This window comes from Vicugna pacos, chromosome 10 (genome assembly GCF_048564905.1).
Source record: "Vicugna pacos chromosome 10, VicPac4, whole genome shotgun sequence".
In the NCBI taxonomy this organism is placed as follows: Eukaryota; Metazoa; Chordata; class Mammalia; order Artiodactyla; family Camelidae; genus Vicugna; species Vicugna pacos.
The window spans coordinates 40,340,841-40,353,339 of NC_132996.1; the positions used below are offsets into that span (position 1 = coordinate 40,340,841).

At 41.9% G+C, this 12,499-nt stretch overlaps 1 protein-coding gene across 1 annotated transcript in view; it reads left to right on the top strand.

Annotated features, from left to right (window-relative positions):
- The first annotated feature begins 5,376 nt into the window (after window positions 1-5,376).
- ZDHHC13 (zDHHC palmitoyltransferase 13) overlaps window positions 5,377-12,499 on the top strand; it is a 52,714-nt gene continuing 45,591 nt past the window's right edge. The window contains exon 1 of the mRNA XM_072969656.1: window positions 5,377-5,511. Coding sequence (XP_072825757.1) covers window positions 5,485-5,511 — 27 coding nt within the window. The 5' untranslated portion in view covers window positions 5,377-5,484. The remainder of the gene's footprint in view (window positions 5,512-12,499) is intronic.

Below are 12,499 nucleotides of genomic sequence, written 5' to 3' on the forward strand. Positions count from 1 at the left end.
TATTATTCCCATTTCGCAGATGAAAGCATGGAGGCTCAAAGTGGTAAAGTTTCTTGCTAAGAAAGTGAGCCTCTAAAACTCATGTCCCCCCTTGATTCCCCCAAGTATGCAGGAATTTGAAAATACCTTTGAAAAAATACCTGCATGAGGTTTTGAAAGGCCCTGAACTTGTAGCCAGTTCCTAGACCCTGAACTTAACTCCTGTCACATAGGACATAGACAGCCCTGCCCTTGTCATTGGATGTTCCGGGCCTGGGCTCTTCCACAGGCTTTAGCCTGATGCCTGGGTGCAATTGCTAAAGCTCCCTGAGCCCAAGTCTATAAAATGAGAGGCTAATCCCTGCTTTGTTTACTTCACAGGGATGTTATGAGTCTCAGTCTAAAAGAAGCAAGGGTATTTTGCAAACTGTATAGAGCCATCAGTGGGATTCTTTAGCTCAAGTCAACATTTTTTTGAGCATTTAGCCTGGTTTGGGAAGTGTGCTAGGTGCCTGGAATATAAATAAAAATGAATACTATAGGGTTGTTTATTCATTCAACAACTGAGTAATGAGTGGCTGCTAGGGACTAGGGACTGGGTTCTGTGCGATGAATTGTATCTATGGCTGAGACAGGGCAGGTCCCATACTCACAGAACTGTTTATGGTACGTAGAGAAGATAGATGTTCAAAACGTGAATTCAACAATGTTCCATGGGAGCTGTTAGAAGAATTATCGGTGCTATGGGGCACTTACCAGGGTCCTATCCTGGTCTGGGAGTCCAGGAAGGTCTTCCCGAGGAAGTGATACTTAAGTGTCTTCCAGGAGCACAGAGACTAGGGGTGATAGGTATATAAACCCATAAATACAGAGCTGTGATGGATGGATATAGAGGACGTGGGGCAGGGCTCCTGCCATACTATACTAGGGTCAAGGTAGATTTATTACCCAATCCCGAGAGTTGCTGTCACGATTTGGATACATCCAGAAAATTTTCCATAGGAGTAGGTATTTAAACGTGTGATGACTGCAATCAGGTGACTAAGATTCAAAATAGCAACCAGAAAATACTTCCTGCTTCAACTTCTCTCTCTCTCTCTCTCACACACACACACACACACACAGACACCATATGAATCAGGTTAATTTGCAAGTAAAAATAAAATGTGCCCCTTGTCCTCCTAACCCAGACCCTATTACTGTGGTTCTTAAAGCATCTTATTATCAGATCTTGATGATTTGTATATAAACGAAGGTAAAGAGTCACTCTTTTTAACAGTAAACTTTTTCAAAGATAGAAGACAAAGATCGAGTGAGGCTTCTAAACAATCCCTGCTCTGAACCCCAGCCCTGAAAATCCACGAGGTTGGTTTTGTTTAGAAAGCTGAGGCTACTTGAGGGCTTGTGAGTTAGCCATGAGTGGGTCAGAAGAGTTGCCCTCACCCTATCTTTACCGCTAATTCTCAAGGTGATCTTGGACAAGTCACTTCCCTCCCTGAGCCCCAGTTTCCCCATTTATAAATAGAGGAAGTTGGGAAAGTCCTTTTGAGCTAAGTTTATGAATTATGAAAAGAATCCTTTACCCTACCCTGTCCCCCAGGCTAACGCGAGTCCCTGGGTTACATTCTTGGCACTTTTCCTCGTTAGCACTTAACACTGTCACTTGTTCTTTAAAAAAGATCTGTTTATCTCTATCACTATCTGCCCTCCTCCCCGAAAACCTTGAACTTCTGAAGAGCAGAGGCTGTGCTGTTCACCACTGCACTCATGTATTTTAGCCTGTATCTGGCCCACGTTAGCAGCTCAATCAACATTTGTTGCCTAAAATGTTTCCAGCAAGCACTCATCCCCACCCCAGCCCTGCTGGCTTGACCAGGGAGTCTTGGGGTTTCCTACCTGGTGTCTGTGTGAATCTCTATGCTGTGTGTTTTGTTTTTTTTTTTAACATTCTAAAGGGTCACTTTGGTGCCAACATTGAAATAATTGAACCTCCATTTCAGAAACAAAAAATTGCCCCCTGTCCTTCCTTTCTAGGGCCACGGAAGAAACGAGGCCAGAATCAAAAGTTCAGTCAGAACCAAATCAGTTGCTGCCCGTAGTGTAACAGCAGAGATTAGTAAACCTTAATGTGGAAATTTTTTCAAAGCCAGGAATTGTTAGACATTGTGCAGTCAGCACTTCTTAGAGTGATTTATGGAGCTGAACTGCCTTTGATTTGCTTTTGTAAACGATCACTTGAGCTGTATTCATTCATTCGTCCAGTTGTTTGGACAGCACTTCTTTTAAGGCTTTACCACATGCCAGACTTGTACAAAGTATGGCGTGGGACAAAAGATTGATGTGCACCAGAAGCCCACCGCCAAGTAGAGGAAAGAGGATCTACCCAAGAACTACCTAAGAGATCAGTATTTGGAAGCCTGTTTGATTAGTGTCTGTCTCTTGCTGCTGGACAGTAAGACCCAGGGAGCCAGGAGATAGGTTTTTTTGTCTTGTTCCATATATTGAATCTCCAGTGCTGAATGGTGCTTGGTCCATAGTAGGAACTCAGTATATATTTGCAGAACGAGGAAATTAGTGTCATCTAAAAAAGATGTTAAAAAAGTGCTGTAGGGATTGAAGAGGTAGAGCTTAGTCTCAGCTGGGGACATTTCCTGATCCCTGAGGGACCATCGAGGTTAGGGTTAGTGTTCCTGCTGCTGTACTCAGGCCCATTTTACAAATGAGGAAACTGTCACAGAGAGGGAAAGTGATTTGCCAGAGTCACACAATGTTTTTGGCTGAAATTTGTTCCCCTCCTCCCCAAATTCCTCCATTGAAGTCTTAACACCTAGTACCTCCGAGTGTGACTGTATTTGGAAGTAGGATCTTTAAAGAGGTATATTAAGATGAGGTCATGTGACAGGGCCCTACTCCATTATGACTAATGTCCTTATAAAAGGAGATTAGGGCACAGACAACATGCACTGAGGGAAGATGACGTGAAGGCACAGAAAGAAGACATCTGCCAGCCAAGCAGAGAGGCCTCAGAAGAGACATCCCTACCAGCGTCACGATCGTGGACTCTGGCCTCTAGAATCATGAGAAAATAAATTCTATTGTTTAAGCCACTCAGCCTATGGTGCTTTGTTATGGCAGCCCTAAGCAAATAGATACACACAGTAAATAATGGCAAGGTTTGGATGGGAACCCAGTTCTGCAGAATCTATGCCTTAGGGCCTTTCCACGACACCATCCAGCTGGTCCACTTGGGACCCTCTGCAACTAGCCCTGCTGCTGGGGACGGTGATGATGATGATAACAGCCAACCCTTACGTAGTGCCTATTGCGTACCAGCACTCTTGTAAGTACTTTCTGTACAATAGCTCAATGAATTCTCTCGACAGCCCTGTGAAGTAAGCATTGTTATTGTTCCATTTTTACAGATGAGGAAACTGGAACACAAAGAGACTGAGCAACCTGCCCAAGTGCATCAGGCAACTCTGTGCTGGATCCGGGATTCGGACACAGGCATGGATTTGGATTCAGCTCCAAGAGCATGTTCCTACCCATCATGCTATTCTCCAGGGGTATGTCTACAAGCCAAAGGCATTTTCAAAGATGAGAGGTAATGATCACACTTTGAGGGCTCAATGGGTATGCTTTCATATAGCCACTAGTTATGGAGACACTTATCCCCATTTTAATTATCTCAGTAGAGGCATGAAACAAATGAACAGAGGGAGGCAGGAATCTTGCTAAAGAGAAGAGTGTTGAGATTTAATTGTTCCGAATCTTCTTGGGATATGTTAGGATATCAATGAAGAAGGATTGAAACAGCAGATTTCAAGCCTCAAGTTAAAAAACATCTTTTAAATCAGTCCTTGAAAGTGAAACAATCAAACCACCTCAGCCAAAGCACTACGCTGTAAGCGCCCTGGGTTTGAATCCTCTACTACTTATGACAGCTGAGTGACTTGGGGTTTATGAAATAGGTCTGAACTACAGTTTTTCCTTCTGGGAGATGGGGAAAATAACACCCATCTCACAGATGAGACATACTACATGCAAAAACACCATCAGAGTGATGATACATAGTAAGTGATAGATACACAGAGCTCTTGTTAGTTAAGTAAAATGACCACACTGAAAGGCTTGCTCCTCTGTGAAGCCTTGCCCAGTGTTTCAGTCGAGCCTGTCCAAATTAATTGCTTGCTCCTCTCGCTCTTGAGGGAAGTTTGCTTGCACTTCTATTTGTCACTCAATTTGTCCTTCCTTGCATCATAGAAATTGATGACACACCTATCCAACCACCCATCCACTTAATAAAATTGTGCCAAGCATTTTCCATGTCCCATTGTTATGCTGGATACAACAAGGTCCCACTCTCAAAGACATGGGTCTTTGGGGGCATTCAGGGTTGGGTGTGCCCAACAGGCAGGGGCACTATAAAAGAACAATAATAATAATAGTAAAAATTCACAATTACATTGTATTACAGTATTTATCATAGGAAAACCCAGCACTTTATGTGATTTCTAGACACATATTTTATGATTTAGAACTATTTTAATAGAACAAGGGAGTCATAATGTTTTCAATTCTTTTCCAATTTAACTTCCAAAGATTTGGTTTGTCAACAGATACATTAAAGAATAATTACAAAGACTGTATTAAGTGCTGGTCTAGAAAAAGCTCCAATGTTTTCTGTTTCCATTGCCCCACTAGATTTTCCCAAGAGCAGAAACCAAGCCTTCTAGCTTCATAGCTGTCCCTCAGGCCAGCTCCTTCAGTGCAGTATACAAGAAGGCCTGGGGAGTGCGGGTGGGGAGCTCTTGCCCAATTCTCCTCTAGCCTGAGAGGAGAAACTCATCTATTTTCTGTTTTGTGTGAGGAAACAGAGCCCCAGATGGTGAAAGTCTTGCCCAAGATCACAGGAGTGGAGAGTGGCAAACGTTTTAATAGTTAACATTTATTGATTCCTTCTTATGTCAAATATTGGTTGAGGGGCTTTGCATGCTTTTTCTCATGTAATCTTTCTGACAATTCTGTGAAGTAGGTACATTTATTTTCCCCATTTCACAGATGAGGAAATTGAGGTAACGTAAGAGACTTTCACAAGGTCATCTTAGCGATTAAGCAGCCAAGTCCGGATTGCTGTCAGTAGAGGGTGGTTGACGTTGGAATAACAGCCTAATTCTGGACCTGTACGAGCGTTAGGACGAGGCATGTAGGACAGGTGGACGCCTACTTGGGCGAGCAGTCTTAGCGTCCGGCGGGGGCGGGCCGGAGGCGGGGCCTCCGACTCGCGGTTCCCCACTAGCCTCCTCGGCCGCGTGAAAGTCCTGCCCCCAGCCGAGGACAGGTCAGGGATTGGCTCTCCCGAGGCCGATTGACGGCGCAGGGCGCAAGCCGGGGCCGCGGCGGAGGCGGGGCCGCGAGCAGGAAGTGGGAATAGAGGCGGCGTGAGGCGGGCTGGCCGGCGGACAGCGGCCGCCACTCTGCCGGGTCGCCGCTACCACTGGGGAGATGGAGGGGCCAGGACTGGGCTCGCAGGTGAGTGCGGCCGGGCGCTGGCTGTCCCGGGGGCCCAGGGGGCGGCGGCGACTGTGAGGAGAGGGAGGGCGTGGAGGTGAGGTAGCTCCCAGAGGGGCCTCCGGAGGCGGCGGGGCCGGGTCTAGGGCGGGGTAAGCCTGGAAACCGAGAATGCTGCAGGGAATTCTCTCCGAGACGACCGGGAAGAAAAGGAGAGGGCACACTGATAAGTGCCATACCGGCCCTCTAGGCTCCACCCGCGGGCCGGGGCCCCCCTTGGGGCCGGTACCCGCCTTGCGCGGCAGGGACCGCTGTGGGGCCTGGGAGGGGAGCGTGGCCGTTCCTGGAAGAGGTGTTAGGTGACACACCTGAGTTGGACCACCCCGCCTTGACCTTGGCCTGGAGTCTGTGAGGTTCTGTTGGTTTCTTTTTCTGCCGTGGCACCTGGAACCCGCCTTCGCCCCACCTAGCCCTGTTTCAGCCCTTGTTCTCACATCCTTGCTTACGCGAAAGATTTGAGGCAGTTTAGGCTGGAGAAAGGGGGCTGAAAAGGGGAGCATGTTATCTTTATCTGCAAAATCCCAAGGGACTCTAGTCTGCGTAGGCGGTCTTAATAGAAACCAGATGTAGTTCGAGGAAACAGAAAGGACCAATAGGGGAAGTTATCTGATGTACATGTTAGCTCCAATAGAACAAGATTTTTGTCCATTTTGCTTATGGTGCTGACTGGCATATTATAGAAGTTCGCTTAATATTTGTTAAATACGTGAATATTCAGATTCAGCCAACATTTAATAAGTGCTTAGCCTATGCCAGATGCTTTTATATGCATTATTTGATTCCAGAATTGAAGCATCCTTAAGAGGACGATATCTCCATTTACAGATGAGAAAACTGAAGCTGTCTCCAGTTGGAGTGAGTTAGGTAGTAGATTTTCTGTCCCTAGTGGAATTCAAGCAATTTGAGATGATTGGATTAGTTGGCCTCTAAAAAACACCTTTCCAATCTTGAGAGCATTCCTCACACTCCCCCTTTCCCTTCGTTCTTTCAACAGTCTGATGTAAGTTTAAGTGAGAAACAAGACAGGTGGAGAAGTTGTCAGGTGTTCTTGGATTTTGATACAATAAAAAAGGTTTGCAAGCAGACTGGATATTATAAAAGGGTGTAGAATCTTCAAAGGGAAACTGTCTTTTTTTATCCTTTCAGAGAGTTTCAAGGAAAATTTGGTAGGAGTAATTATCCTATCTTAATTACTGCCATTCATTTACAGAAGCCTTCAAGTGCTTAAAGTTCATTCCCTCATGCTGAAGGGAGGATTGCCCTGCCTAAATTCCCTGACAGATGGAGGGAGAGAATGATTCAGAGGTTGAAATTAATGGGGCAAGGTAGAGAGATCATTGTTGATAACAATAATTACTATTAACTTTTTCAATAATAAAGATCTTACCTGTTTACAGTGCACTACAGTTTGCAAAATACTTCCATCTTCTTGATCCTCACTGTAACGCTGTGAGGTGGAGAGGGATTATTACTCCAGTTTGAGAGATTAGAACTGAGGCTGAAAAAATCGGAGTCATTTGTTAAAAGTCAAATAGCTGCTAAGTGACAGAGCAAGACTTCATTTGCTCTACCAGATGTTAGGCACTGTTACAGGTGCTGACGATAAATCAGAGAACAAAACAGACAAAAACATTCCTGCTCTGATTGAATCTGGTTTCCTGATTCCAGCTTTAGTGCTGATAGGTTTTTGCCAGAATCTGCCCATACTCTCTGGTCCCCAGTTTCCTCTCTCAGCTCATTTTTTACTACTTTCTTGTTTGGTCAGTAAACCATGGCCCCACTTGCCCCATGGCCTTTGTACTTACTATTCGCTCTGTCTGCAGCACTCTTTTCTCATATACCGGCATGGCTTATTTACCCAGCCTTTGTAAGGTCTTGACACAGATGTCACCTCAATGTGGCAAGCCCTCCCTTCCCATCATCACTGTGACCAGCAACATTCCCTAGTCTCCTTCCTTGCTTTATATTTCTTCTCAGCATTTAATACCATTAACAAACTATATAAATAATTGTCTGATGGGTACTTAACTCTAGTACTTCTGCTAATGCAATGAGAAATCTTAATGGCTGTCAGACCTTTGTTTCTCTCTTTGTTTCATTTGATAATCTGTCAGGATTTTGACCCTCATCAGTGTTTAAGTATGGTTTTCTAGATCTTGGTTTTCACTTAACTCAATATACTTTAACTGTACTTGTTTACTACTTAGAAAAATAATTTGATTCTCTATATTTCCATGTGAGAAATATATGATCTCTTATATCTTAACTATGTTCCAGTCATCTATTGCTGTGTAACAAACCATCCCAAATCATAGTGGTGTAAACCAGCCATTGTCATGCTCATGGACTGTGTGTCAGGATTTTGGACAGGGGAAAGCAGGGATGCTTTGTTTCTACTCTGCCACATCTGGAGCCTCTGCTAGAAAGACTCACCATCTGGGATGACTTGATAGCTGGGTCTGGTGTCATCTGGTGGTATCCTCACTGACATGTCCAGCAGTTGATGCTGACTTTTTAGCAGGGACACTTGCATGTGGCCTGGGCATCTGGACAGCATGGCGGCTGAGTTCCAAGAATGAGCATTTCAAAAGGTAGAAAGTGGAAGCTGCTACTTATTAAGTGCTGAGTCTGCAAACTGGCAGAGCATCACTTCTGCAGTGTTTTATTACTGAAGCAGTCACAGAACTCAGAGTTGAGAGGAAGGGATATAGACTTTCTCCTCTTGATGGAGAAGTAGCAAAGAACTTGGGGGCTTTGTTGTAAAAATCACCATGGGTGTATCCGTAGCTCTCATATATAATTTTTACAATGTTCTGCTTTTTGTCTCCCTGTGGAGGAGAATATTCAGTTAGCTACAAGTCTATTTTGGTATTCTTGACCCCCCTCCTTTTTTTAAAAAAATTAATTAATTATTTATTTGTTTGTAAACATTTTTTAAATTGAGTTATAGTCATTTTACAATGTTGTGTCAAATTCCAGTGTAGAGCACAATTTTTCAATTATACATGAACATACATACATTCATTGTCACATTCTCTTTCGCTGTGAGCCACCACAAGATCCTGTATGTATTTCCCTGTGCTACACAGTACAATCTTGTTTATCTGTTCTACATTTTGAAATCCCAGTCTGTCCCTTCCCACCCCCCATCCCCCTGGCAACCACAAGTTGTGTCTATGAGTCTGTTTTGTGTTTTGTATTTATGGTTTTTTTTTTTTAAGATTCTGCATATAAGCGATCTCATATGGTGTTTTTCTTTCTCTTTCTGGCTTACTTCACTTAGAATGACATTCTCCAGGAACATCCATGTTACTGCAAATGGCATTATGTTGTTGGTTTTTATGGCTGCATAGTATGCCATTGTATAAATATACCATATCTTCTTTATCCAGTCATCTGTTGATGGACATTTAAGCTGTTCCCCCTCTTTTTTTTTTTTGATCGTGTCTGTTGTGTTCACTGCTGTATCAAGGTATCTAGAACAGTGCCTGACATATAGTAGGCATTTCAGTAAATAGCTGATGAATGAATGAATGGATTGTGGCAGGAATTTTATCTTATTCATCTTTTGTCCCAGATTACCTAGTACCCTGATTGGTACACAGTAGCTGTTTTAGTAGGTGTTTTTTACATTTCCCTGAATGAATGATTAATGAAAACTCTTATGAGTTTGCTGGTGTCATGAAAATTTGCTTGGTCTATTTTGTTATCTTAACATTGTAGGCAGTTTGGTAGCAGTTTTACTTTCATTGCCATGAAGGATATGTGTTTATGCAGTGACATCTTTACCAGTGTTCGTGTCAATAAAGAGACTACTGTAACAGCTCCTCTCAGAACCATACAACAGGGAGTTGGAAAGACCTTAATAGTTGTGTTGACCCGCTCCTTTCATTTTACAAATGTAGAAACTGAAGCCCAAAATAGGGTAGGCGATTACGTACAACCAACCTGAAATCTGAGATTTGGCCTTGTTCTCAAGGAGTTTACCTTTTAGCATGGTAAAAATGAAACAGCTAGAGAAAACTTAGAAAAGCATATATATATTTTTGATAACCAGAGAGTAATTTCTAAGAAGAGTGTAGTATTATGACAGACTTTGCTTTAATCTTTGTGATGGGAATGTATGGTTGTTTTCCTTAGACATCTTAATGTGACCGCCCCCCAAAGGAGGTTGTCTCCTTTCTCCCCTGTAGCTCTTGTAGCAGGCTTTTGGGAGGGGAGTGAAATCTAGGGCAAAGGACATAGCTTAGAGCTGTGGTCCCTAAGCCTTTTTGATTGTGGATCCTTATCAGTAAGGCAGTTCTGAGCTTGCACCCTTAGAGTAAAGCCCCACCTAATGTGAAAAGTAGGACTTATAATTTTCACTTTTGTTAAAGTCATGTATTGGGAGGTTAAGGGAGTGATGAGTGATGCCTGCACTGTTGAGCCGGCTGGGAGCTCAGGCCTCCAGCTGCACAGTTCAGATCATCCGGGTACTGACTGCAGTTTGTTGTCCCTTGTTGGCTCTTGATCACTTTAACTTACATATTGATGGGGATGATTCTGTGTCACATGACTGGCTGGGATGTAAAAAGTTCAGGTCCCCTCTGTTTTATGTACCTAGGGACTGAAGCAAGGAGCCATTTTCCAAATTCATGTTGTCATGGGGCACGTTATTGTAAGATTTGACAGTATGTTTCTAAATTGTATTTGGTAGTGAATTGTTCGCTGTATACTCATGGTAAGATTCTGGATTAAAGGTAGTAAATATGTCTGCTTCAAATCAGCCTTTTTGATACTTGGGAATTTTTTTAGAGGGCGGCTGTCTTTCTATTAGGTCACATTACATTGTCTTTGTTTTTACTTCATGTGGCCAGTGAAGAGCACCTGCTATGACTAGAAGTGTCAGCTCTGCCATCTTCTTGTCTGCTTGTACTTATACTCTTGTTACTATTTCAATTCATGGCTTCTTTATAGTACTCAGTTTAAGCCACTTGCTCATTTTGGGAGGGGTAACTTAATTAAAATTAGATAATATACCTTGAAAATTCCTTAGCCTGATGTATACTGCAATATTCTGAAGGTCCCACTGTATCTCCTCTGGGTTGTGGACTTTTTGCCCTGCCCCCAAGTTACCTTGTAAATGGACCATAAGGAGTGACCTGCTTGATACATACATCAAGTGAGGCTGCCAGTGCTAAAAGTTAGTAAAGCTTAAAGAAGCCAAATTTATACATTTTTGTGGTCCCCCCCCCTTTTTTTAAGATAAAAGTCATTATCATAGCAGCTTTAATACGTTCTTCTATTACCTAATAGGTCACTGTATATGTCCTTGAGTGCACTTGCCTCACTTCGGAGACCATTGACTTTGAAAACAGGCTTTGAGTTTATATAATCATTTTTAGGTTTTACTTTGATCTGGATTTAGGCAAAAAATGATGACATGAATAGAAAGTACCTTCTGTTTTCTCATCTTTGCCACCTATTTTGCCATTTAATCATGTATTGCTTCCATTATCACTTCACTCTCTTTGTCTCTGACTTATCTGCCTCACTAGACTTAAACCCCTGGAAGATGTACACTCATGTCTTCTGTGTTTCTAGCATAATATTTTGTACATCATAAATACACAGTAATTAATTGCTAAATATATGAATGCTTTTAATTGTGGATATTCTTTACATTAAAATGTATAATCCTCCTCAATTTTCTGTATGAGAAATGAAGCTGATATCCTTAAGGCGTAATGAGAAGCAACAATTTTTATCTGTACAATTCAGCACATTTTTTTGTAATGAAAAAAATCTATATATAAACAAAGGCTTAGTCTTCCTAACATACAAATGGAAAAAGATACACAATCCACTAGAAAAATGGTAGACTGAAAAGGCACTCCACAAAAGAGGAAGCACAAGAGCCAATGAACAACAAACAAACAAACTCGGATCATTAGCAACTAGGGATGGAAATGAAAAACAAGGTGCCATTTTTTAGCCATCAGATTGGCAAGATTGTCAAAAGTTGATAGTATTCAGTTATGGGGAGGTTTGTAGGGAAAACGAACACTTAAATACTTGCTGTTGGGAGTGTGAATTAGGGAAGGTATCTGGTCAATATCTGTTTATGTTTAAAATACATTTTTTTTTTACTTAGCAGTCCTGCGTTGGGGAATCAATCCTCTAGAATGTACAGGATGCTAATTATAGGGCTATTAATAGAAATGAATGCTGAAATCATCCTACATGTCTAACAGCAGGGAAATGGTTGAATAAATTATGCTAGATCTATACAATGGAATAACATTCAACTGTTACTTATTACTGACCTGCGGGGCTGTACATGGTGTATTGTTAGGTGAGACAAAGGAGTTGGTGAATAATTATATAATTGGACCCCATTGTTTTGTTAAATAAATATAAGAAGAAAATGATAAACACCTATGTATACAGTATAATGTTATATATGTTGAAAGTGGATGCACTTAATGAGGAAGGACACACCAAACTGTTAATAGTATCTCTGCTGGTGCAAGATTGGAAGGGAAAGAATCCTGATTATCAACTCTTCATTCATTTTTGTATTGCTAGAGCTTTAAAATGGATATGAATCATTTTATAATTTAGAAAAATAAGTTTATATAAAAAGTAGACTGATTGCTCAATTTTAGCAACATCTGCTATTTATTGACACTCTAGAAATTGTTAGTATGGTTCACCTCTTTCCTTGACCCCTGCCTTCCAGTTGGATGTAATTGTAGTTACTGTGATATGGTGGAAAGAATCCTAAAGTAATATTCTTATATTTTAATCTGACTACCTATATGTATATTTTTAGCTGTTTGTGAGTGTGTGTGTGTGTAAAATAAGAATGTCATGTAGTGAGGTTGAATTTATCAAATTAATCAGAACTAACCTATTCAAAAAAAAAGCATTTGTGGTTCTGGCTATGAGTAAACTGGAGTAAAGCACA